This window comes from Mus caroli, unplaced genomic scaffold, assembly GCF_978045245.1.
Source record: "Mus caroli unplaced genomic scaffold, Mus_caroli_1 scaffold_13, whole genome shotgun sequence".
Taxonomy (NCBI): domain Eukaryota; kingdom Metazoa; phylum Chordata; class Mammalia; order Rodentia; family Muridae; genus Mus; species Mus caroli.
Genome location: NW_028227268.1, coordinates 60701526 through 60729065, shown reverse-complemented (window position 1 = coordinate 60729065; position 27540 = coordinate 60701526). Strand labels below are relative to the sequence as shown.

Sequence of the window (27540 nt, the reverse complement as noted above, 5' to 3'; positions counted from 1 at the left end):
ATCCTGAGTGAGGTAACCCAATCACAAAAGAACTCACATGATATGTACTCACTGATAAGTGGATATTAGCCCAGAAACTTAGAATACCCAAGATATAAGATACAATTTGCAAAACACATGAAACTCAAGAAGAACGAAGATCAATGTGTGGACATTTTGCCCCTTCTTAGAATTGGGAACAAAACACCCATGGAAGGAGTTACAGAGACAAAGTTTGGAGCTGAGACGAAAGGATGCACCATCTAGAGACTGCCATACCCAGGGATCCATCCCATAATCAGCCACCAAACCCAGACACTATTGCATACACTAGCAAGATTTTGCTGACAGGACCCTGATATAGCTGTCTCTTGTGGGGCTATGCCAGGGCCTGGCAAATACAGAAGTGGATGCTCAGTCAGCTACTGGATGGATCACAGGGCCCCCAATGGAGGAGCTAGAGAAAGTACCCAAGGAGCTAAAGGGTTCTGCAACCCTATAGGTGGAACAACAATATGAACTAACCAGTACCCCCAGAGCTCGTGTCTCTAGCTGCATATGTATCAGAAGATGGCCTAGTCAGCCATCAGTAGAAAGAGAGGCCCATTGGTCTTGCAAACTTTATATGCCTCAGTTCAGGGGAACGCCAGGGCCAAGAAGTGGGAGTGGGGGTGTGGGGGGGTATGGGGAACTTTTGGGATAGCATTGGAAATGTAAATGAAGAAAATTCCTAATTTAAAAAAAAAAAAAAACAACAACACCAAAGTACAAAACAAAGACACAATATTTTCTTAACCCAAAAAAAGAAAAAAGAAAAACCAATGATATATATGTGAAAGATTTTCTACCAAGAAGTCTGATGTAAGAATTACCTAGAACTAGTAAGTCGTATTTCTAAAACTGTTTCATAAATGTCATTCTGAAGTGGAATTCCTGACAGAAAGAGAGCCAGGATCTATTTACCTGGGAAATGGAACCCTCAATTATTGGCCTCGTGCCCTGGACCACGTCTGGAGTTTTTCGGCTTTCCTGAGAGAGAATGTCTTGCCGTGGAATTTCATGGATGGAGCGTCCCATTTCTTTGATGGTGGTGATGCCATCGTATGGTTTCCCTTTGGTGATGGCACCTTCAAATGCTCGGATGGGAGGGCTCTCCCTTTTTATCTGTTTGGGGTATTTAAGGCCGTCTTCAAAGCTTTCAGCTGTGGCTCTTGGTGTGCCTTTATGAAGAGGTCAGGAAACAAAACTGTTAACTAATGCTAATGGTTGCAAAGTCCTGCCGTTGAATTTCTACAATAGACCATCGGGTAGGCATTCCTGAGACACTAGGTTACAGGATTACTCAAAATTAATAGTTTCAGAATGGCTTTTGTAAAGATACCTTGATATTAAAAGATTAGGCGAGTAAAACCTTCAGATAAATGATGTAGCTAAGAGAAAAGACTTAAGATTTAATACTTCAAAGGGTAAAATACCTTAAAAAGTGGGTTTAATACTCCATAAAAATAATATTAAACTACTTTGCCAGTGAATCAATTTATAATAAAAAGGCACAATATACCCTGCATTATGGAACCAGACAGCACAGTCCTCTCTTTGAGGTCAGAATGAGGGCTCCCCCTGGGTAATGCTCGGCATATCAGACCTTTCAAAACAGTAAAGAAATCCAGTTATTAAACAATGTATTGTTAATTTGTAATACTGAATGTTGTCTATAGAGAATATGATTTTGATAAAAAGCTCTATGAAGGGGTGGAATTTCGAAATCGTACACAACTCAGACACTATCCAAAGGACTGCTGAGATGGCTTGCTGTGCGAGGGTACTTACTGCCAATTCAGATAACCTGGGTTCAATCCCCAGGCCTCATGTGGTAGAAGGAGAAAGCTAATTCCTGCAAGTTATCTTCTCACCTCAACATCTGCACCGCATGTACACACACACTCACACACACACTCTCTGTACAAATGTAAACAAGTGAATAAATCAGAAATGCCTAATGTGTAGTTAGAATTCATTTTAAAATATTTTAAAGATTTATTTATCTGTAATCTTTATGTTTCTGTGCCCCTTGTGCATACTGGAATGGTGAGCCTGTGTGTGTGTGTGTGTGTGTGTGTGTGTGTGTGTGTGCGCGCGCGTGTGCACACGTGCTGTGAACTGAACCCTGTTCCTCTATAAGAGCAGCCAGTGTTCTCAGCAGCTGACCAATTCTCTTGTCCCATAACTACTTTCCAGAACATTTTCCCAAATACAAAATGACCAGGGAAGGTATTACATTTTAGTTTAAAACAGAAAGAAATTTTAGCTGGACTTATTAATAATACATGCCTATACCACTAAGTACTTGGAGTCAGGATCAGAAATAAAGGAATCTGAAGCTTGCCAATACCAGACTACATCCTACCTATGCCCTAAAATGTGATCAACACTAAAGTTAAAATATCTCTCTTTAAAAAATTAGAATATTTAGGCTGAGCATAGTGGCACACACCTTTAATCTCATTACTGGAGAAACGGATAAAAGAGGATCTTTGAGTTTGCGGCCAGCCTGCTCTAGATACTGATTTTCAAGACAGCCAAGACAGAGAGAGACCCTGCCTCAAACAACAACAGAACACTTTACATAATGAGAACTATCAAAAGTTAAAAGTCATCATAATAAAAGCAAACTGTGGCTGGGCGTGGTGTGGGCATCCTTTAATCCCAGGATTCAGGAGGCGCAGGTAGGAGGGCTAATGTCTGAGCTTAAGGCCACTGTGGACCACACATTGAGTTCAAGACATGCCAGGACCAAAGAGTGAGACCCTCTGGCTTATCTTTTTTCTTTTATCCCACCATCTTTCTTTCCCTTTACCCACTTTAGAAAGTGAAACCCTACAAAGTGCCCCACCCCTACCCGGTTTAAAGTAATTAACAGTAAACCAGAAAACCTGGGCATGGAGAAGCATTGCTAATCAGAGGAAGAAACTATAAACTAGACATGAATTTGAACAGCATAAAGAAAAATTTTAAATAAATTTTATTATAAGTATCATTGTTAATTCAGCTTATCATTACATTTTAGGTTTTAAATACAGTATAAATTTAATTATATAGTAATTATATAATATATAATTATATATTGTATAAATATATATATAATTTTTTTTGCTTAGAATAATTTCCCCTTAAGGTCCCTTGTGTGCTAGAATCTATTTCCTTCACTCCTACATCAATAAATATACAAAAAAATTTTTAGAAAATTTATGGTGCTAGAAAACGCGCTCTGTTTTTTTAAGCCCTGGTTACTTCACTTACTATTTTGAAGTTCCATACGTCTTTCTAAAAATTGCCTAAGTTCAGTTTTCTTTATGGCCAAATAAAATTCCACTGTGATCTGGACCAATCATCTACCAATGGACAGCTAGGCTGATTCCATTTGTTTGCTATTTATTGTGGGAAGAGCAGCAGTATACAAGGGTGAGGAACTATCTCTGTAATTGTCCATAAAGCCTTTTCGGGAATGCCCAAACAGGATGGCACTGGCTCTGAAACAGATACGTAGATTGATGAAACAGAACATAACTCCATACAGCTGTAGTGACCTGACTATTTTTGTCACCAGAGAAAGACAGCCTCTTAAACAAATGGTGACAGGAAGCTGGAGAGTCGTAAGAACAAATCTCTAACCTGACATAAACACTGATATTCCAAATGGACCAAAGACCAAAATATAAGACCTGAGCCTCTGAAAAATGCTAGAGGAAAAAGGAGAGAAAATATTTCAAGATACAGGCACAGGCGAGGACTTTCTGAATAGAACATGGGTTACTAAGGAAATAAAGCAAATACTGACAAACAGGACCTCATAAAATTAAAATCTAAACCACAAAAGACACTGGTAACCATTACAAGGAAGCAGTAGGCCACAGAATGGGAGAAACCCTTTGCTGATTATAAATCCAAGAAGAGTATCATCTAGACTATAAAATGAACTAAAAACCCTAAACTACTCAATCATCAAATAGACTGAGCGCTTACAGAGAAGTCTCAAAGGAGAAAATATAAACAGCCAATAAATATTTTAAGTATACAACATACTGTAGCCACCAAGGAAATGCAAACTAAAGCTATTTTGATATTCTGTCACATCCCAGCCAAAGTGAATTTCATAAAGAAAACAATTACAAGGAATGCTGGAAAGAATGATGAAAAAGAACACTTACTCATTTATGGTAGGCATATGAACTAGTATAGACATTACAGAAACCCCTCTTAAAATTTCTCAATCAAAATAGATAAAACATTCATGACCCCAGTCTACTACTCCTGGGAATCTAAACTCTGAATGTATCTTAGTTAATAAATCACTGCTCAAATATGAAATATACATGGGGAACAAGAAAATGAGAAAAATATAGACATTGTGAAGAGAAAAAAAAATGAACATAATACTTAAATAAGGAGTTTTAAAATACTCTCTCCAGGAGTGGCCGTGGGTAAAGTGCCTGCTGCAGGATCATGACAACCTTAACATGTGCATGGAATGCGTCTGGAAACCCAAGGCTGGAGGGGCACAGATCCTAAGGACTCGACAGCTAGCCAGGCTGGCTGAAGGACCTAACTTTTTCACTGAGTGACAGTGGAAAACAGACTACAGTGGCCTCTGGTTTTGGTAAAAGCGTGGACAAAGGAACACACACACATCTCACGTTAACAACTAATACTAACTAAAGCTTAGACGTCATCATATCCATTTAACCTAGAGATAATACAGGTCATTTTTTAAAGGATGTTTTATTTTTACTTTACGTGTTTGCCAGTCTTTTGCCTCCATTTATGTATCTGCACCACATCTGTACAAGTCCCTGTGGAAGCCAGGAAACCTATCAGATCTCCAGGAACTCCAGTTACAGTCCACTTGCAGCCACTGTGTAGGTGCTGGGAGCCAAACCTGGATCCTCATCAAGAGCAGCAGGCGCTCTAACCCACTGAGACGTCTCTCCAGCCATAGAGTAGGTCTTGTTTTGTTTTTTTAAACAGAGAAAATATAACTCTGAGAAAAATCACACAGGCCTTACTTGGTCTTGAATATTTTAACTAGATGAAATTATCTGAGGCAGGCTAAGACTTGAAAGTAAACCAAACCACAGTGATCCATGAATTCGTAACACAATCAGCATCATGTTGGACACTGGCCTATAATCTGCTTACACTGATGAATATAACCTTTTAGTTTCCAGTTGAAGAGACAAGCACAGAGAAATACTCTAGGGAAAGTTCAACTAAAGAGAAAATAAAACCCATATCCCTGCTCTAGTCATCATGCAACATTTGACCTCATACTCATGTATTAAATTAAATTCTGAAAATGAGTTTTGTACCCCCGCCACAGGGCTTGGATTCTTAGATTCATTGAACCAGGAGGTGGTTCTACAATAGCTAAAGCATCTAAGCTAACAGTCCCTCCACTATGACCATTAGATTCAGTTTTTACCTCCTTCTACTCTAAAGTGCCAATGATATGACGTAAATTTAAAATTATATTAATAAATTTCAGGTAGAAATGCCAGTGATTAAGCCCAATATAACAGCACTACTACACAGAGTGAAATGCATCTGAGGAACACTGAGGCAGGTTTACCCTCTAAAGGTGCTGACACAGGAGACTCCCTCATCGACATGCCTTGCTTTATACTTCCTTCCACTGCCTCATAGCTTCTTTTTAAACTCATTTCATGAGCTGTTCTTGGACTCCGAGTCCCTTCTCGGGCATTCTTAATATCTGTAGAATATAGAAACAAGAATTATTCAGAGCCTAAGGCCTATTTATCATGTGCAGTAAACTAAGACCTTAGTATTAGATTAGTCTTATAAAAACCACTTGATCCCAGCCCTCAGCAGGCAGAGATAGATGGATCATTATGAGTTTGAGGCTAGCCTGGTCTAAATAGGTCAGAAGGGGCTGTAGAGCATGACTCTGCCCCAAACAAAACAAAACAAAACAAAACAAAACAAAACAAAACAAAACAACAAAGATTTGCTCTAACATATATTTGTGTAGACAGCGCCCAGGAAAACACTTTGGTTTACTGCAGTATTAACTGAATGGCTCCTGTGTGCCAAGCAAAGGCTTCCAGGTTAACAAACTAAGTCCCTTCTCAGGAAACTTACCTAACAATGGTTGGTCTAAAAAAATATGCCCAGGTAGCAAGTATGGGTTAGCAATTAAGAGTACTCAGTGTTCTTCCACAGGATCTGAGTTTAGTTCCCAGCACCTACATCATGGGCCTCACAACTACTCTAGTTCCAAAGGATCTGATGGTCTTTTCTGGCTTCCACAGGAACACACATGAATTAAGCAAAAAACTGTGGCTCATGCATACACACACACACGCACACGAACAAAAAATACTAACAAAACTAATAGGCCTTATTGTCCAATGTAATGCATATTATGGAAGGAAATTTACAGTACGCTGCAAGAATGATAAGACAGAAACTTGACATGTCCAAGTCCATCCAGAAAAGGCAAGCTGAGAACTGAAGGACAAGTAAGAGATGCTTCTGTCCAATATAAAAGCAGGAAACAACGGCACAGGCAGAAGGAACAGGCTCAGATACCTCAAGAATGACAGAGCATGCTACCTTAAAAGGAACATCATCAGCTAAGTACAAAGCCAATGTGAAGAATGGAAGTTAGGCAGCAAAGTTTAGGGCTGAGAGGAAAAGGAGCAATCAAAAAAACCTGTAGGGGTAAGCAAAAGGAGACCGTGGCATGAGCTGTTGCAGGCATGGGACAGTCTTGGACTTATCCTTTAAGGTCACAAAAGTAAAGCAGGAAGCATAGTGACTACTCCAGGTGTCCAGACCAAAGGTAATGGTTGCAGGCAGAATAAGGGATTGATTGCAGAGACTTTAGGAAACAATCTAAATGATTTTTGTAATATGCTGGAGATGAAAAAAAAGAGAAAAAGAAAGATACCTAGATTTCTAGCTTCTTTCCCTCTCCCCAAAGTACAATGTTCATCTACGCTAGAATTGTTAAAGTAAGAATAAGATTAGTGTAGACTACACAACATCAGGTATTCTGTTCATCTCTTTGTGTTAGAGACAAAGAGAAAATATCGCTAATAACTATTTCACGGTTGTAGTCAGAAAACTCAGACTCAGCCCTGTGCCTGATGAGTACAGCATATATTAGTCATTCTTAGAAAATATACTCGAAGGAAAAGACACATGGCTAGATGTGATAGATGGAAAAACAGACACATATATTTTTATTAAGGGGAGTTTAGTGTAAGATGCTCATCTTGATTATCAGATTATCTGTTCCTTAGTTCTTAACCTTAAAAAAATATGACCCCTATTAAAATAAAAGCTATTCCATTTAAGTTAAATGAAGATTCTTTTTCTAGGTTAAGGAGTGACTAGCCACTGACAATGTCAGCTGTTAATTACAATACACTTCCCTTGTGCTCTGCACACTCTTACAACTCTTAACTGTCTTAATTGATTTTTTACAAAATATCCCCTTTCACAAGGAGAAAACAGGACTGCAAAAAATAAACTGACTTACCTATAGTAAGAAGGTAAAATCAGAGCCTGTTTTCAGTCCCACGTCCTAAGATTGGCATCAATGAATAAACAATACTTACTATCATATGATAAGATATGTCCACTTTTGCCTTCATAGATAACATGGCCTTTGGATGCAGCTTCCTCTCTGACCTTCTCAGGACTGCTTTCTTCAATAGGCATCCTGGAGACAGGTCCCTTCACCAAAGCCTCTGTTGGTATGCCAGCCTGGGGCAGAGCTGGGGTCCCCTGTTATCAAAAAACCCCACAAGCACCCAAGAGTCACTAATGCTGAGAAGCAGCACAGCCATGTAGAAAATAGAAACTGAGAGTCAGGTCAGTCTTCAAACAAAGCAAAGTGCACAGAGGAAACAAAACATCTCACTCCTGTAGACATGAAGAAACCCCGGACCTCGCTCCTTCAACTCCACTATCGCAGAGAACTCAGATGATCATAGCATATGAGGTAAAATAGCTTGGTCCCCCCCACACCTATGGCAGGTGCTTGGGCTTTGGTCATCAATAAGAGGAGAGAAAAAGCTCAGATGCCTTGTTTAGTGAGATATTCAGTCAGGAAACATCACCTGAGTCTTACCATCATTAGTCCTCCACTAGACTGACTGTAGGTCTTTATGCCCTTCTTTTTAGGAAAACTGTTTCCTGTCTATTGTATAGGATGCTGTATAAGTGGGTAGATTGGGCTGTAAAGAAAAGAAGACCAGATCTACCCCACTCCTCTGTGTAGGATCTCTACTACTTTGAACTTGAGGCAATATGCTCTGAAACAGATGTTTAAAGGGGGTGAGTGAAAGACAGGAGCAATAAGTCCAGCATACCCAGTCATGAACAAAGTTCAGTAGAAACAACAGGAAAACCTCAACATGCGCTCTGTCCCAATGAGCAAATTTTAAAATAGTTACAACAGAGCGTCGTCTGACCCAGTTAAAACTATTTACTTAACAAACAAAACGTTGGATGCTGGAACAGTAAGAAGTGAAGAGAAAATATAGGCCCACTTCTTTTTTTCTGTGTACATTTAAGTGTTAACTTACTTTGACTGAATATATACCGAGAGACAGGGAGTTTCTACGTCATGCTCTAAATCAGCATAAGCCATAACAACTACCACACAACAGGGTGCTTCTGAATCACAGAGTCCTGAGCAGAGTCAACCAAAGGTCAGGACAACCCGGGCTGCTGGAACTCATACCCAGCAGCTCTAGCACAAGGCGAAGCATTTATGACTAGCAACTTCCCAAGTGATACTGATGCTCATGGTCTTGGGGGCCCACACCACTAGTAACAATACCTTAGGTAACAAGGATGCACCACAACAATAGGCTAGTAACAATATACAAAAACCGTATCAGTGCTTATAAAAAGCAGACTATATGAACTTCACTACTTCTCCCATTTATGTAAAAATTTTAAAAAGGAGGTGTTTAACATTTCAAGTTAAAATTAATATCTAGCTAGAAAAAGAAATTAATCAAAATTAGGATTCTGTTTAGTCTCTGATGTACAAAATGAATTTGAACACAGCAGCTTACACATTGAGATCACAAATAGACCTTTTCACAAAGAAGCATTTAATTGTTTTCTTCTCAATTTCTATTTAATCTAAGCACATGATAAAAGCTTTTACAGGAAGTCCATAAGGACTATAATATATTCTGCTAGTTTCTTTTGCCAATTTCCAGGTGAGTAGTAACACCTTGAATAACTACAGTATAGATAACATGGCTAGGAGTTAAAATGCAGCAGGAAAGGAAAAGGTCTGGAGATCTGAGGTTTATTATTGAGAGCTGGGTAGGTAGGTTCTCATAAAAGAACAATGACCCATGCTGCTATAACAAGAGCACTGCTATAACTAAAACTCCTAAGAAATCCAGCTTTCCAGGCTACAAAAGATGATGGCCAATGCACTGACCTGGGTAATAGAGCCCCGCAATGATGAAATGGTCTCCACTGAGATTTTGCTGGCTGGAGTTCCCCGAGTTATACTTCCTTCTTGGACAGCCCCTGCAGTGCCTGAATAAAAACAAAACCATCACTAAATCATTGCCTCCTTCCTAGCAGCCCCTACTCTACAATACCAGTTCTCACACAGCAGAATGGGGGCAGGCATAACAAAAATTATCCTAATGAAATGCATGGCTCAAATAATATCATAATGATCTTTAAAAAGGATTGTTCGAACTAATTGATGAAGGATTACATCCATAGATTTTGTGCTGCTCACAACCTTCATCAGAAAACCTTCTCTGTGCAATGAATAACTCTGAGTGTGAAACCCTAAATGGCACACCTTTATCTAAGAGCCAGAGTACAGAGAGGAGTGCCCTGAAATGCTATTGCATGTATGAACTCAACTTAAGACCTGAAAAAGGTCAAACCAGTCAAAAATCTTTTTTTTTTTTTTGGGGGGGGGGGGGGGTGGTGTTTTTTGAGACAGGGTTTCTCTGTGTAGCCCTGGCTGTACTGTAACTCTGTAGACCAGGCTGGCCTCAAACTCAGAGATCTGCCTGCCTCTGCTTCCCCTGCCTCCCAAGTGTTGGGATTAAAGAAGTGCAACACCACTGCCCAGCTGCCAGTCAAAATTTTAACATGGATGATGGAGTGTGCTCACATGGACTTACCCCTAGCAGAGGAACGACTGGTAGCTTATAACTGCTTAGGGAAAGAAGCAATTGCTCTTTAGGGAACTAGAAACATGTGTAGACTGCCTATGATCCAGTAGACGGCACAAACACACATGCATATATAGGCAACAATAACTGCACCATCAAAAAAATGAGAGAGTAGTAGCTGAGAACATGAGAGTGGGAGGGAGCATGTTGAGGGGGAAAGAGTTGGGTGTTGGGGAAATGATCAAAGTGCACTATACAAATATATGAAATAACAGAATAAATATATTATTAAAAATTACGGCTGACAAATAATTTCAGAGTTTGGTGGGGCTTTTTGGTTTTTGTTTTGATGGTATTACTATATGCCCATCAAATTTCAAAGTTTTAAAGTTATTGGCTCAGAGATTAAGAGCAGTGACTGCTCTTCCAGAGGTCCTGAATTCAATTCCCAGCAACCACATGGTGGCTCACAATCATCTGTAATGGGGTCCAATACCCTCTTCTGGTGTGTGTCTGAAGACAGCTACAGTGTAGTTGTATAAATAAAAATAAATAAATCTTTAAAAAAAATAGTTACTTTTACATGGAAGCAAAAACATAAAAGTCAGTAACTTGAAGAAATAAGTCATTAAAATATATTAATGCCTAAGCTGTTTGTATTCATGTATACTTTGGAGGCTGAAGTAGGAGGACTGAGAATCCAAGTTCAAACTTGTCCACACAGCATATCCGAGGCCAGTAAAATTATCACTGTTACCACAACTTAGGATGTACCCACAAAAATTTTTTTAATGAGTTCCTTTATAAAGTTTACTATGGGCAAAGGTTTAACACAACTGTTAAACTGGATACAGTTTTACCTCTGACCACACCTTCATGCTGCGCTCTGACCAATAAACCCTCAGGTTGTGAGTTTTGGCTTCGTGGAGAAAATTCTTCCTGCTTGATGTAGGTCAAAGGAGCTATGGGGAAAAGAAAGAGAACCATGAGAAGACCAACCACTGAGTGGCTGACCATGATGCTACAAACAGGCGTGACAGAACTGTGGCCACTCACTGACCTGCTTTGGTAGACTCCTGCTGCCGTGGCAATCCCAGAGAGATAGACCCCACCGAGGGCTTAGATGCTTCTTGAGTATAAGCCTGATTATGAGAAGACAAGTAAGTGCCAGGAGTTCCCTAAAAATAAAAAGATAAAAGAGTCGAAAGACTAAGTCCTCACATCTATCTAGAAAAATCTATTTCTGTGCCACTCACAATTTTAAAAAGGAATTGAACAAAAGGAAAATTTCAGCATGGATTATTAAGTTAGAAAAACTAAAGGAGTAAAATATGTATATTAACAATATCACATATTACATATAGATTATTTATTAGTCAAGTCTGGCATGGCCTTGTTAGGGACAGAATGACATGGTTCCTGTACTTGGGACAGGACCAGGAGGTGTGCGCCTCCACCAGAGGTGAAGGCTGGGGAGGGTGGGGGGTTGGGGAGCACGAGGCTTGTTTGTATGATAACATATATACTTAACATTCCTCCTCCAAGGAAAAGTCCTCCCAGTTAATGTTGGTGACTCCATGATAATTAGAGACAGCAGAGAGTACTGGAGGTGGAGGTGTGGCTAATGTCTCAGCAAGGCAAAATGCTTGAAGAAGGTAAATGCTGAGACCTTCAGGACAGCTCTTATGGCTATGGAAAAGAACTCTTAAAAACTTGTTCAAAAATACATAACTCCTCAAAACCTACGGATGCAATATTAATTATAAGAGGGGTTTCACAAAGCTAAAGGAACAAAGGCAGCTGTGCTGCGAGCCAACTTATCAGACAGTTACAGAGGAAGGAGAGAAGAGATGTAGGAAGTAGTACTGCGAGAGGCCCCACCTAGCTCATTGTTTTTGTTTTTATGCTTACAAAGGCAGACAGATTCCAGAATTCAGATTTCAGACAGATTTCAGAATTCAGCCAGGGACTGTACAGGTGTGATAGAAATGGTAATTTCAGGATGGGGTCCCACCCAGCTAGTTTATTGTCTATGCTTAATAGAGGCAGGCAGATTTCTGAATTCTTTTGCAATGTTAAAAGGAAAGGTGCTTGTCCCAGATGCAGATTCTTCGGATCATCCTAAGGAAGCTTGGAGTAAATGACTGGATTAATATGGAGAATCAGAGATCTGGTTTATGATCTGCAAGAGTTAGCTATCCAAAGATGGTTTTTGAATAGGAAGAGAGAAATGCCGCAGGCAGAGCATAGAGAGAGCTGTCTGGAGATCTGCAGAGAAAGCACAATTGAAGAGAAAGCAGACTGGAAAGCTGTCTCAAGCAGACATAGGGCACCAGCTTGGCCCATGTTTGACTTTAAGTAGTTTGTTTTCAAAGCTCCCAGACACCCCTTCTCTCAGGAATCTGGACCTACCCAAGGCTGGTCCTTCATTCACATTTATTAAATTACCTAAAGCATTTACCACAATGCACTCAAAATGTAAGCTACTATTAACAATATTTTATATCTCTTAAAAATGCAAAAAGAACATCTATGAAAATGGCAAGAGTTCAGAAGATATTTGAAAAGTTGCAACACATCCATTGGAACCCAGAAAGTTGTGTGTATATACAAGGCTATGCATACCCTAAACAAAGCCCTAAGGAGCTCTCTCTTACCTTTAGCTGACCTGTTTTTAGTAAACTGAAGTTTATATGAGAGATATGTGAGTCTGTCAGAACCATTACAGCAACATCGTAGATGGCCAACATCAAGCTGACCTCAAACATGTGATCCCATTGCCCCAGCCTCTAGGATGCTGGGGATTAAAGGTATATGCAACTATGTCTGGTTCTAAATTACTTCTGATTTAAGGTACACACATTCCTTTAGATATAATACTGCTGCATATTTAACAGGCTACAGCATGGAACAAAAATAAATGTTTATATATACTAGGAAACCAAAAAGCTTATGACATTGTTCACTAAGATATTTATTTTCTATGATGGTCTGGAATCAAGCTGATGATGTCTGCACTCATGACTGTATGAGCCAAGAACTTATAGAAACAAAGAATACATTAAAATTGCTAAGCATGTTGGTGCAGGCCTTTAATCCCAGAATTTGGGAGGCAGAGGCAGAAAGATCACTGTGAGTTCAAGGCTAGCCTGGTCTAAATAGTTATATTCCCAAGCCAGTAAGGATACATAATAAGACACTGTCTCAAAAAAGGAGAGAGAGAGAAAGAGAGAGAGAGAAAACAAAATGCAGAATACATTAAAATTACTGAAATAGCCAAAAATAAACAGATATGCATATCACTTCTACAGTAGAAATTATAAAACACTTTAAATATGAATTAACAGTAATGATCTAGACAAATGAAGAGATGTGCACATAGATTAGAAGATTCAAGTGGTAGTAGCATACAGACAGGAAGCAAATACAGAGACAGGCAGATCTCTGAGAGTTCAACAACAAAGCAAGTTCTAGGACAGCCAAGGCTACATGAAGAAATCCTGTCCCACTAAAAGAAACAAAGGACAGACAGACACAAACAAAAAGTAAGGCAGACAGAAAGAAGGAGTAAAAGAACATTCAAGATTGTTAAAATCTATTCCTGTCTGAAACTGATTTATAGGTTTAATGTAACTCTGGCTTTATCTATCTATGTATCTATCTATCTATATATCTATCTATCTCTCTCTCTCTCTCGAAATATATATATTTCAGGACATATATTATAATGTGGCAATAATCAAGACTATTATGAAAAGAAAAGCAGAAAAATAGATCCATGTAAGAACTCTGGGCGCAGATACAGATCCAACCATATAGTTAAACACTCGTAAACAAAAGATAACCAGAGCAATCCAAAGAAAGGGGGTTTTGAAAACCATGCTACTCAAGGTGAATGCTGATTTTCAAACTATTATGTACAAAGAAACCAGCCTGTAAGGCATCCTAAGAATGAAAGTAGAAGCCAATCTATAAAGCTTGCAACATGTACTCATCAGAGAATGAGAACGTGTTCAGTGTGCAGCAATGATATGAAAATGTTCTGTTTAACAGTGCCATATATACAGAGAATACAAAATGAAAAATTATGTATACATATCTAATCAAAATAAAAATTTTACGTAGACTACATAGTTTAAAGCTTCTAAAGATGGAAATACAGCCCAGTCAATCGAGTATTTGCCAAACATGCAAATAGTCTTGTGTTCAATCCCTAGCACAAGATGAAGGCAGCTTGGTGGCACACATCTGTCATCCAAACATTGGTAGGTAGAAGAAGTTCAAGGTCATTCTTGGCTACATACTGGTATATAAAAGGCCTTTTCTCAAAAACACTCAGCAAGGTGGCTCAGTAGGTCCAAGTGCTTGTCAGGTTGCCTGGAGCCCTGAGTTAGACCCTCACAGCCTACACAGTAAGAGAGAACTGACTCTCATTAAGTTCTCCTGTGACCTCCACAGGTGCACTGTGACCTGTGTGTATAAACACACACACACACACACACACACACACACACTCCAATGTATAAAAGAGAAAAATCATTACATAATACATTTAGTACACTTGTGGTTTTCCTGTGCTTTTTCACAGTGAGGCGGGTGTGAAGCTTTCCACTTGTGATAGCATGCTATGTCCCACTTGTGATGGCATGCTATGTCCCACTTGTGATGGCATGCTATGTCCCACTTGTGATGGCATGCTATGTCCCACTTGTGATGGCATGCTATGTCCCACTTGTGATGGCATGCTATGTTCAGAAAGTGTTACATTTTTTAGAGCATTTCAGGTTCCAGAGATTCAGACTACAGTAGTCATGTCATAAAATCAGAAATACAAGTATAGCCAAAGAGCATACAGAAAGTGTTTGACGGAATTTTCAGGGAAACACAGTCTACAACCACAATGAAATATTACTTATTATACCTATTCAGTAGGTATAATAAGCATGCCTAAAATGGGAAGGAAAAAGAAAAAAAAAAAAAAAAAAAACTAGTAACAACACATGGAACAAAGAATGAGACCAGAAATCTCAGTCTTCCACAGTGCTAGTGGTGACATAACCACAGGATCACTTCTGAAAACCAACTTCACTCCTAAGTAACTATGAAAAAAAAATCCAAACACCAGCACAAAAGTATTCACAGCAGCTCCAATCAAAAGGAGCCTAAATTTAGAACACTTTAGGTTCCCCTCCACAAAAGGAATATTTAACAATAAAAAGGCTACTAATTACACACAAAGACTTGACTAAATTTCTAAAATCATGACACTGAGACAAAAGGCAAACACAAAAGAATGCACAGTGTAAGATCTTGTTCCTGAGTACTAGGAAAGTGGGTATGACCAAACACATGGCTACAACAAACAGGACAGAGAAGAGACAGCCTAGGAAGGCAACTAATTGCTTATTAGTACACTAATAAGTTAGTGAGAATAAATAAAGGGCTAACCAAATAATATTCAACAGAGAAATCTGCTATAAAGAAACACCAGTTTACCTGTGAGATAGACCCTCCCATTATAAAGGATGGTTTTTCTGATGCCACTGTGGTTTTAGACGATGGGATGAGGGGAGGTGGTGGCCTGGTTGGTCGTGTTGTTGGAAGCCGAACCCCTTCAGGAAGGTTAGTTATCACTTGATGCGGAGCAGGTTGGAGGACTTTTTAAAGGGAAAAAAAAAAAAAAAAGGATTTTAAAATGGTCAATTTACTAGTAGGCCACAGGCTACCTTTCTCAGTAAGCATTCCTGAATCTTTTGATCACAAATTAAATTATGAATGTCAGATGAAGCTAAAGATGAGTATTTTCACTTTTAAAAGTTCTTTCAATGAGCATACTCAAATCTCAGACGGTTATTTGTGAGGTAAATGTATTCAATTTATTTCAAACTACAGCATTCAAAGCTGATTTCTCAGCAACTATTCAATTCACCAGAGGCAATCGGTATGAGTGACTTTGACTTTCTTCCTCACCCTCTGAAACTTACAATGGGAACAAGAATCAGGGAGCTCCTTCTAAGATACAGCTGCTGCTTCACACAGTAGGAGACCTGGCTGACAAACCGGCATAAATCCTCTGTGTAGCTGCAGAATTGGAGAAATATCTATTGATTCTGGCTTTCACAGTACACTTGAATTTCTGAGGGGGAAAATACTCAAGGATTTTTACAAAATAGTTGTACTGTTACAAGAAAAGCCAATCACAGTATAGGTGTGTCAACACAAATTTCCCAGTGGCATAGGGAATCTGAAAACAAATGACAATGAAATGAAGAGAAACAAGAGTCTTTCTAAGACAGCAAAGACACGTCCTGGAAGCACAAGTCACTCATGAGATTAAACACCACAGGGAACACCTGTGGGTAGATGGCCGGCAGCCACTGTGCAGAAAGGCAATATTTACCTGGAGGGACACTATAGCGGGCTGCACTCATATCAGGCTGGGAAGCGGCTTTACTGACTTCTCTTGGAGAGAGCCTACACGGTGAGGCTGACCTTGCTGCGGTACTGTGCATCTGTGCTTCCTGTTCTAGAGCACGTTTGACCTCAGCATAAGGCATATAGGCGACTGATTTTCCTATGAAAGTTAAAGTTATCACAATAAGGGAAGAACCCCAAATTAAAATAGTGTGAAAGGACCAGGCCCACACCATCCAAGGGCAGATCCATCTATAAGCTAAAAACAAGATCTAAAATTGCTGTGGACAAATCCACCCACAGAGATGTTAAGAAATTCTACTAAATCTAAATCTGCTGTTTCCCTCAGATTCAAAACCTTCAGAAATTCAATGACAATTTTAATTTTAAAAGACAAAAGGTCATAAAGAAAATCAAGTGTTTAGACATGCAATAAAATGACAGCAGACAAACATTGAATTATCAAGTGAATCTGTGAATTCAAGTCTGCCCTGAATTACAGGTCAGTTCCCTTGAGAATTTCAATTCTTATAGTTAGCTTGGTGATATTAATTGCCTAATATTTAGAAGAGTAAACATAAGAAACAGAAGAAATCTTTTCAAACAAATGTAGATAAACTTATCTAAAACCCCTCACAGCTTTAAAAAAAAAAACCCTATGAATATAACTGCAACAATAACAATGAAAATTGCTCAATAAGAAAGTTATTTCCAAATTAAAAATGTCATGTTTCAATGTCATAACAACAATGCAGTCATACCACTACAAACAGGACTGAGCAGGCACTACAGTTGGTACAGTCCTTACAAACTATGAGGGAGTAGTGCTGGGGGTGGTGGTGGGAGGTGGGATGCTGAGGCAAGTTAATACCTAGGACTCTCTCTGGTCAGGCAGCTTAGCATAGGGTAAGAAACTGTAGTTAGTACTAGAAAGAAACCCAAAACGGGTACTCAAGGTTGATCTCTGGCCTCTACACATTCTGTATATACATCCTAACACATATATTTTTTAAATAATAAATATACAGATATAAAAAAAAATCTTAGCCGGGCATGGTGGCACACGCCTTTAATCCCAGCACTCGGGAGGCAGAGGCAGGCGAATCTCTGAGTTCGAGGTCAGCCTGGTCTACAAAGTGAGTTCCAAGACAGCCAGGGGTAGAGAGAAACCATGTCTCAAAAAAAAAAAAAAAAAAAAAATTCTTTTCTTCCTTTTTGGGGGTGGTGGTTTCAGATAGCCTGACAATGGAGATCCTCCTACACACATCTCCTACATACTCATAATATTATGGGTAACTCCAGTTTCAGGGGATCTGTCTCCCTCACACAGACACACACAGGCAGATCACAAATGTACATACAATAAAAAGAAATAAGCCTCACAAAGTGCTGGGAATACAGACCTGCACCAGAACACTCAAGATTTCCAAGGAGGTTTAGATTTGAAATCATCTGGGGTACTTCCTACCCAAAATGTCATTGGAATTTTCATTTGGATTGCGTTAAACTTACGAACAAATAAAGGACAGGAGAATTCTTTTAATATTGAATTAAAAATAAGCTGTGACATTTGTTAAAACTATTCCTAAGTCTCATATGTTCTCCTGCTGGGAAAATTGTCTCTTACACATATATGTACCTGGATACTTCAGATACACAGAAAAGCTACAGCTTTTTCTAAGAAAACCTTCCTTTTCTTTTTTAAGCTCTCACCTTCTTACTCTCTAGCCCTCCTCCTTTCTCTCCCTTCCCACCTCTCTCCATGTGGCCATGGCCAGCCTCTCTCCCTCTTTCTACCTTCTGTCTTTCCCCCTGCCTTTCTACAATAAAGCTCTAAAACCACAAAAAAAAAAAAAAAGAAAGAAAGAAACAAACAAACAAAGAAAGAAAGAAAGGAAAACCTTCCTTTTAACTCAAATAATTTTCAACTAATTTTATACGTTTGTTTTTTATAATTTTACTTACTATAAATTTTAAGTGTTTATGCTTGTTGTGATGTATGTAACTGTTGGTGTGCATGAGTTACAGAAGGCATGTGAAGGTGGGAGGACAGCTCTCCTTCCTGTTGATACCAAGGCCTCTCTTTTTACCTGGCATGCTACATACTAGAGGCCAGCCCGACTTCAGGCTTCCAGATGTTCTGGGGATCAAGCTAAGGTGAGAAGGTCGGTGGTCCACCTTGGGAGGGAGGCATTCTTACCCTGGAGCACCTCCCAGTCTCTTTTACAGTTTTAGATAATATCACCATGCAGAATAACTATCAGTCTTCGTGCTTTAAATACCGAAGCTCATACACTTTTGTTACTATGCTATGTTAGTAGTGGGGCTACCTTGCAGCTCCCCTTCATGAGTCAAAGTCCATGACTAGTTTCAAAAATGTACTATCCCAGGCACAAGCAGTTCTTTATCATATGGTATGGTACTTTTAGAAAGAAGAAACAATGACTATACTACCTAGCATTAGATGCCATGCTTTCCATGGATTTAAAAGACGAAATAGAACTAATGAACTTATGAAGGATTTATCAATAAGCCTTCTCAGAAAACATTATTACATTGAAGTTAAAGTTAGCTAAGTGAGAAGCGCTGCTTCTACCGAGCAGTTTAAAGAGGCATGCCTCTTCTCAAGAAAAGGGAAAACCTGCTGCCAGCACGATCCACTTAACGCTGTCTGGAAAGCAGCCCTACTCCAGCTCAGGAAAACCCAGGCAATGTTTCCCTCCTCGCTTCTCCAAACAACCAAGCCTTGCAACTTCTGTCTCTGCAGAACAAGGTACACTTGTTCAAAGTGTAACTTAGGGCCTGAGCCTGTATAAACTGAGGGGAATTTCTGGCCAGGGTCAGGTCCCTTGTGCGCATGCGCCAGACATTGTCGCAGGCTATTATTCGGGAGCTCTTCATTTATCACGTGTGGTTTTCTCACTGGAAAAGCACAACATAACACTATAACTGTCTCACTTAGCTATCACAACAAAGAGGTTAATGGAATTTTTCAAACACTTCTGAAAAATGCCCAACCAAAGCATGTGAATTGGATAGGTATTGAATTTCTGATGACTGTGGGATACCTATCAAAATGATGCTGCTCATACAGGCTATGGCACTGCATACCCATAACCCCAATATTTAGGAGGTTGAGGTAAAAGGATTGGCCAGTGTACAGTTACAAACAAACAGACAAATAAATTCATTTTTTTCCTAGAGGATTCAACATAATATTACATAATATAATAAAACTCAAAGTCTACTGATCTACTATTTCAAATAATTTATAAATATGTTAGAAAATTTCACTAAAAAGGTTGGTAGAAATTGAGATTCTGGGGCTGGAGAGATGACTCAGCAGTTAAGAGCACTGACTGCTCTTTTGAAGGTCCTGAGTTCAAATCCCAGCAACCACTTGGTGGCTCACAATCATCTGTAATGAGATCTATCGCCCTCTTCTGGAGTGTCTGAAAACAGCTACAGTGTACTCACATAAATAAATCTTAAAAAAAAAAAAAAAAGAAATTGAGATTCTTCTAACTATAGGAATTTCAATTACTGTGTATACAGAATTAGAAAAAACAAAACAAATGCAATAACAAAATAAACACAAAACAAAATTGTTTTAGTTGCACAGAAGCAGAAACCTATTTTGATGGGATCAATTTGTTAAAGTTGCATTAGAGCTTCTAACCTGTTATGCCCAAGCTTCTTTACTGGAAGCTATGAGTAAAGCAGGGGTCAATCCAGGGAAATGTCAGTTGAAAATGAAAATAATTCTTTAAAGAATCTTTAAAGCATAATTTAAAAGGGGGATGTCTACAATAACTGTTTGTACCAAACTCATTTAAAAAACAACAAATATGTGAAATGAAAGCACAACAGCAAAAGTTAAACGCATCCTAATCCAGTCCCAATATGTTTCTTTTGTTTTTCTTGGTAGTGGTGCTGGTGGCGTGGTTTTGCCAATTTACTTAGGCACAAGGTCCCACTTTGTAGGTTGAGCTGGCTTAGAACTCACTATGTCATTCAAAATGGTCTCAAACTGAAGGAAGGAAGGAAGGAAGGAAGGAAGGAAGGAAGGAAGGAAGGAAGGAAGGAAGGAAGGAAGGAAGGAAGGAAGGCAGGCAGGCAGGCAGGCAGGCAGGCAGGAAACCTCCTTGTCTTAGCCTTCAAGTATATGAATTGTCATGATGAGCTGATGGTATTTATATATAAACTGACACACCAGCTATTTTTTAGTCTATAAACTGTTATGTGAAGTTGTGTTTAAAATATTTGTCATGTTTTCCATAGAGATGTAATTCCACTGTAAACATATGAATGCTATCTGGAAGAGCGTCCCAGACATTGAACTATTTAGGAACAACCTCAAAGGAGAGAGCTTGTAGAAATAAAAATAATAGAGGTATACATTAGGTGGGTTAGCACAGCAAAACCTTTAGATAAAATAGAAAAGACAATCCCACTTTGTAACATTACCCTAAACCAAACTATAAGGTACTTAATGTCATATTAACATGAAAGTTTGATTTTAAGATCCCTGAACTATAATTAAGAATTCAGGCACTGCTGAAATCTTAACCACACAGAACAAAGGCTATTAACTGCAGAGAAACTTGGCCTGGTTCAGTCACTCTAGCTCTTCAATACAGTTCAAAAGCAGACTGAGTAAAGATGTGAATGTTCTAGACTACACTACCTAATGAGAATCACCCACATATTACTGACTGAATAATACAAGGCTTTGGCAGGAGCTCAACAAATAAAGTAAATGTCTTTTTTTAAAATACGTTTTATTTTATTTTATTCTTTAAAAAAAAAAAAAAAAAGCTATCCTAGGACCTAGAGATATGGCTCAGCGGGTAAGAGCACTAACTGCTCTTCTGAAGGTCCTGAGTTCAATTCCCAACAACCACATGGTGGCTCACAACCATCCATAATGAGATCTGATACCCTCTTCTGGGGGATGTCTGAAGACAGCTGCAGTGTACTTACATATAATAAATAAAGAAATCTTAAAAAAAAAAAAAAAGCTATCCTAGCCAGTCAGAGGTTGAGGCACACTTCTTTAATCTCAACACTCAGGAGACGAGGCAGGTGAAGAAGCTCTGTAAGTTCAGATCCAGGCTGGTCTACAAAGGGATTTTCAGGACAGCCAGGACTGTTACAGAGAGAAACCCTGTCTCAAAAAGCCAAAACCAAAACAAATAATAATAATAAACTACTAAGTAACCAGGCCTCTGTTATAATGTATCTACCCTAGGTTTCTCAGAAGCTAGTGATATTTAAAAGATAACCATTTCTGAGGGTAGGATGTGGCAGTGGTCTAAGCTAATATTCAGTAGAAAGAAGAAAGTAGGAAGCAGGATACATCACTTTCCAGGGCTGGGAGCAGGTGGGGCTTGAGACAAAGTATTGAACTGCGGCTGCGGAGGACCTCACTCTACCTCACTCTGTAGACCTGGCTGTCCTTCAACTCAGATCTGCCTGCCTCTGCCTCCTCAGTGCTAGAATTAAAGCTGTGTATACCCATTGTATCGATTTTGTAACCAGGGATTAAAGATGCAATTTAATAAAAAGCCTAAAAGTTATCAAAATCACTACCTACTTCCATTCAAGAAATATTCACTTAGAAGAGATTTTTGAGACATAAGCTGATGAAAACCCAACACTAAGTGCAGGGGGGAGGGAAAGAAAATGGAAAAAAGAGAGGAAAAGAAAATAACAAAAGAAGAAGCATTTACTTAATGTGAGTTAGTGGGCAGCTGTCCATGATGCTAGGTTCAATTGTCAACACAGGAGAGCTACTTTGTATTCTTTCTATGCCTCAGTATTATTCCCCTAGTCCACACTTTTGCTAGCATGAGATTTGTATTTAAGGGCTACTGAAATGGCTCAGGAGGTTAACAGTGCTTGTTATGCAAGCCTGGTGACTTAAATTCAATCCTCAGATTCTATTGTGGAATGAGAGAATAGATTCCAATCCCCCAATGTACATTATATTAGCACATGTATAACAATTAAAAGCAATTCATGTTCAAGACAACGAGTTCATATTAAGTCTACTCTAAGAGGTTCAGTATGCTGTGTAGCTAATAACACATCACTGGGGTGGCAGGGAGCAAGGAGTCAGTAGGACCAACTATTCTTCAATCCCATTTTTACATTAAGTAGCCTTTAACATGAATACATGGCTTACACAGATAAACTTAGGATTCAGACATTCTAAGTATACTTGAATACCACCCATGTGCTAATTTTAACCATATAAGAAAAATTATTAAAATTTGGAAATCCTCTCCTCATGGTAAGTAAAAATGTATCTACCATGCTCTAACATAGCAGAATGAGTCATTTCAAATGTACCATCTGAAGCCAGTGAGTGATACAGTGGTGCCCAGTGCTTCTATAGGAGTCTACACTGCATATAAAAGCTGAGCCATGTATTACATAGCAATATTGACTGCTCACTCGTTAACCCTATAATCCTAGCAAAATATATATGTATTATTATTTTCATTTTGTTGATGAGAAAACTAAAGGTAGATTATCTTTGCCCACAGCCATATGACTGACAGGCTGAACACTGAATCAGGGTAAGAATTATTTGCTATAAAAAGATGTCTTTGGGGCTGGTGAGATGGCTCAGTGGGTAAGAGCACCCGACTGCTCTTCCGAAGGTCCAGAGTTCAAATCCCAGCAACCACATGGTGGCTCACAACCATCTGTAATGAGATCTGATTCCCTCTTCTGGTGTGTCTGAAGACAGCTACAGTGTACTTACATATAATAAATAAATAAATCTTAAAAAAAAAAAAAGATGTCTTCATCATATCTGTTAGAACATTACACAGGAAGAGGTGACTTGTTTCAAGAACAGAACACCGATTTCTACTTTGAAAAGTCAGATTAATGGAGGATAAAGCATGTTTTTTGTACTTTCAGAAGAAGAATGAATTCAGAAAAGTTACTACCTAGAATGTTATTAACACTATTACTGCTGTTTTTTGGTAGTCATCAGTATTTAACAGTATAGCCAGCATATCAGTTTAAGGCCTCTCTATCAGGGGCATATGTAGTAAACTGAAATCATACAGAAAGCACAAAAGACAGACACTAACTTGGGTGTTGGCTTGACTTCCCTTGTAGTGATGGCTTCATCTACCTACCTTCCCACTCCCTGTTTGGACTCTTAGAAGTGCTGCATGGGCTTGTAGAGCTTCTGCATTCCAAGTCTATCTGTTCTTGCCTCTGCCGCTGTTCCTCCAGGAGTGCTGACTCATGCATGGCCTTAATGTGCCGTTGGTAAAGAGCATAGCCACTTACGGGCGTTCCAATTGGTATATTACATGGAGTGCAAGAAACCTACAAGGAAACAAAAGATTGAATTGAAATATGCCAATGACCATTGTGACAGTAATTACCAACTGTTAAAAGTAATACTTATTTCTGATATGCTAGAGGTTAAAATTATTTCACCACGTTTTAATTAAAGAACTCTTCAAAAAAAAAATGCAAGGCAGAAGCCAGGCAGTGGTGGTGCACGCCTTTAATCCCAGCACTTGGGAGGCAGAGGCAGGCAGATTTCTGATTTTGGGGCCAGCCTGGTCTACAAAGTGAGTTCTAGGACAGCCAGGACTACACAGAGAAGCCCTGTCTTGGGGGGGGCGGGGGGGGGGGAATGCTAGGTAGTTACTGAAGAACTGATTACAGCAGAAATCATAAAAGCTGTGACAAAAGAAATCTAACCCTGAAACTAAAGATCATTTATCTAATCAAGTCCTTCTGATTGATCTGTCTTTGGTCTCATCCCACATTGCTCTTTCTCACCAATCACAACATTTCTATAGATTTCCATGCTCTCTAGGACAACTCAGATACAAGTTCACACTCTGGGATTGGGGATTTAGCTCAGTGGTAGAGCGCTTGCCTAGCAAGCTCAAGACTCTGGGTTCCGGCCTCAGTTCTTTAAACAAACAAACAAACAAACAAACAAAGTTTACACTCAAAATAAACTGCTTACTTTTGAGTCCATTTGACTAGCTCAAAGAAACTTGTTTTTCGAGACAGGGTTTCTCTGTATAGCCCTGGCTATGCTAGAACTCACTTTGTGGGAGTGGCACTATTAGAAGGTGTGGCCCTGTTGGAGAAGGTGCATCACATGGGTGTGGGCTTTAAGACCCTCATCCTAGTTGCCTGGAAGCTAGTACTCTGCTAATGGCCTTGATGTAGAACTCTCAGCTCCTCCTGCACCATGATGCTGCCAAGCTCCCACCTTGATGACGGACTGAACCTCTGAACCTGTAAACCAGCCCCAATTAAATGTTGTCCTAGTAAGAGCTGCCTTGATCATGGTGTCTGTTCACAGCAGTAAAATCCTAACTAAGACAGACTGCAACTATGTTTTTATTTCTTTATGATTATTAAATACTTGATATGCAACAAACAGCCATAAAAGCTCATAGAGACCTAACATAAATCTATGCTCTAAGCACTAATATAAATTATGCCTTACTGTAAATGGCCAAATATGACTTTTCTGTCTTTCGCTTTACATGTGAACACAGCTTTTCCTTCTTGTGTTACCAAACCAAACCAAAGCAAGCAATTTTGGTCTAACAAAATTTTAAATCCTATGTGGAATCTTAAATTTCTTTTTTTTTTTTTTTGGCTTTTTTTTTTTTTTTTTTGGTTTCTCTGTATAGCCCTGGTTGTTCTGGAACTTACTCTGTAGACCAGGCTGGCCTCGAACTCAGAAATCCACCTGCCTCTACCTCCCAAGTGCTGGGATTAAAGGCGTGCGCCACCACTGCCCAGCAAATCTTAAATTTCTAACTAAGACGCTTCTGCTTCTCTAAGATACTTATAATCTTTGGAACAACTCAATACATGAAAATAAACAAGAAATTTTGACTAAAATAGTTAATTTAACATTGCCTGCTTTTCACCACAGTATTTTAAACAGTCCAAGAGCCAAGTAAAAGAAAGAATAAATATGTCTATGAAGATCTCTATGTTTCAGTTTTACTTGTCTAACAATGGCACTTACCATTGGTGGAATAACAGCAGCTCGATGCTGAAGCTGTGGCAGATCCAGTGGGTTTGGTTTAATAGGGGATGAGATTAGGATGGATCCAGGAGGATTTAACAATGAAGGCTTTGCATCCATGGGAAACACTCTATAATTGGTGGTTTGGAATAAAGATAAAATAAGTTATTTTTATTTGTGTTTTCAAATGTAAGATCACCACAATTCATTTTAAGAGCGTTATGTGTTACGTTATCATTAGTAAGATGTGAGGAAGGCTGAGGTATAGCTCAGTAGTAGAATACGTGCCTAGTATGAGCATGACATTACATTCAAATTAATATTTGAAAGTAGGAAAGAAAACAAAGGGTCTATAACACTAATTTTCTAGATTAAAGAAATTTAATATTGATTTTCAAGTTGATACTTATCTGACTTTATCTACATTTAATCAACAAACACAGTATCAATAAAACTGATGAAAACTAGTATCAACTTACTAACATACAAGCATATGTCAAAAACTAGTTCCTTCGAATAATGAGGTGGCTCAGAGCTTAAAACCACTTGTTACCAAAACAAGCAATTCGCAGGACATACATGGTAAAAGGAGAGAACCAATTCTCACAAGTTTGTCCTCTGGGCTACACATGTGCACTGGGTTATGTATGACTGCTGTTCACACACACAGTGTAACTGTGATCATTAAAAACAAAAATGACAACAAAAAACTAGTTCCCTATTATAGAATGTTTTCCTGGGATCACAGACTAGAAGCAACTGGCCATTTAAAATTTGAGAATTTAACCCTAAATTCCAAACGTCAGGCTTCTTACAAATGTAAAATGTTGAGCCAGCATTTCCACATAGCAGATTCACACAGACATGTCTCCCTCTGTTCTTACAGTCCCACCCAGACATTTCTCGCAGCACCTCTTTCACTTGTCTCCAATATCTACACATGAGTTAGGATGTCCAATATATGTGAACTTGATATATTTTATACACATACACATAATAAAATGGTGTATTATATAGCCTTAATGGACACTGGCTAAAGAGAAATGATTTTAAATCTGTGGACTGGTAGGAAAAATAAGAATTTATAAAGAAACTTAACATACAAACTGCATTCTTGAAAGCTGATATTAAAGATGTAGAAAACTGAAAATACCATTTTAACATCTTAAAAGTTTTATAGATTTTATAATTTTACAATAATTTGTTTTTCCTGAGTGAGGAGCTTCTCATTTTTTGGTGGTGGTCGTGTTGGGCATCAAACCAAGGATGTCATGCTCTGCCATCAAGCAGCTGCCGACCATAACAAGCGTCTGACGGTGCCCCCTTTCTTACGCCAAGGGCATCCTATGTTTCCTTCTTATATAATAAAGTTAACAAACCTAACAGCACAAAACATAAGTAATTCTTATTAAAGATGAAAAAGGCAACATTGCTTTAATCCATGTATATTACTCTTGATAAAGACTGGAGCTAGACCTCAAGATAACTTAGAGGATAAAGATGTTTGTTGCCAAATAGACAACTGAAGTCAGTCCTTGCAGATCACAGAGTGGAAGGGGAGAACCGATTCCTGCAAGTTGTTCTCATCTGCACCTAGGAAATGGATAGACACACACACACACACACACACATGCATGCATGTATATATATATATATATATATATATATATAAAACTGGACAATTAAAATGAATTCTAGAGTATTATGAGATGAAAGACAAAGATGAAACAATATAAAAATGTTTCTTACTTTTAAAATCCAAGTTCTCTCAAAGGCAGAAAATGTTAGATGGAGACATTTCTTTTTTAGGATTTGTCAAAAAGATCTGCATTACCACAAATGCCCTTTAATATCAAAATGAAATGCTTACTATGCTTTTTTCTTTTGGTTTGCCTTTTAAATTAATTTTCCTTCTTCCTC

At 38.8% G+C, this 27540-nt stretch overlaps 1 protein-coding gene across 30 annotated transcripts in view; it reads right to left on the bottom strand.

Annotated features, from left to right (window-relative positions):
- The window catches only part of Ncor1 (nuclear receptor corepressor 1), a 142035-nt gene that overhangs the window by 26688 nt on the left and 87807 nt on the right, over positions 1–27540 (bottom strand). For 18 of the 30 annotated variants that reach the window (XM_029483963.2, XM_029483964.2, XM_029483960.2 and 15 more), the window contains 11 exons: positions 25621–25750; positions 23741–23936; positions 16570–16743; positions 15666–15826; positions 11230–11347; positions 11030–11131; positions 9470–9570; positions 7620–7788; positions 5606–5746; positions 1541–1624; positions 943–1199 (listed from right to left, as the gene is read on the bottom strand). In XM_029483963.2, coding sequence (XP_029339823.1) covers positions 943–1199; positions 1541–1624; positions 5606–5746; positions 7620–7788; positions 9470–9570; positions 11030–11131; positions 11230–11347; positions 15666–15826; positions 16570–16743; positions 23741–23936; positions 25621–25750 — 1633 coding nt within the window. The remainder of the gene's footprint in view (positions 1–942; positions 1200–1540; positions 1625–5605; positions 5747–7619; positions 7789–9469; positions 9571–11029; positions 11132–11229; positions 11348–15665; positions 15827–16569; positions 16744–23740; positions 23937–25620; positions 25751–27540) is intronic. The other 12 variants (XM_029483979.2, XM_085829929.1, XM_085829930.1 and 9 more) reach the window with 5 other exon arrangements.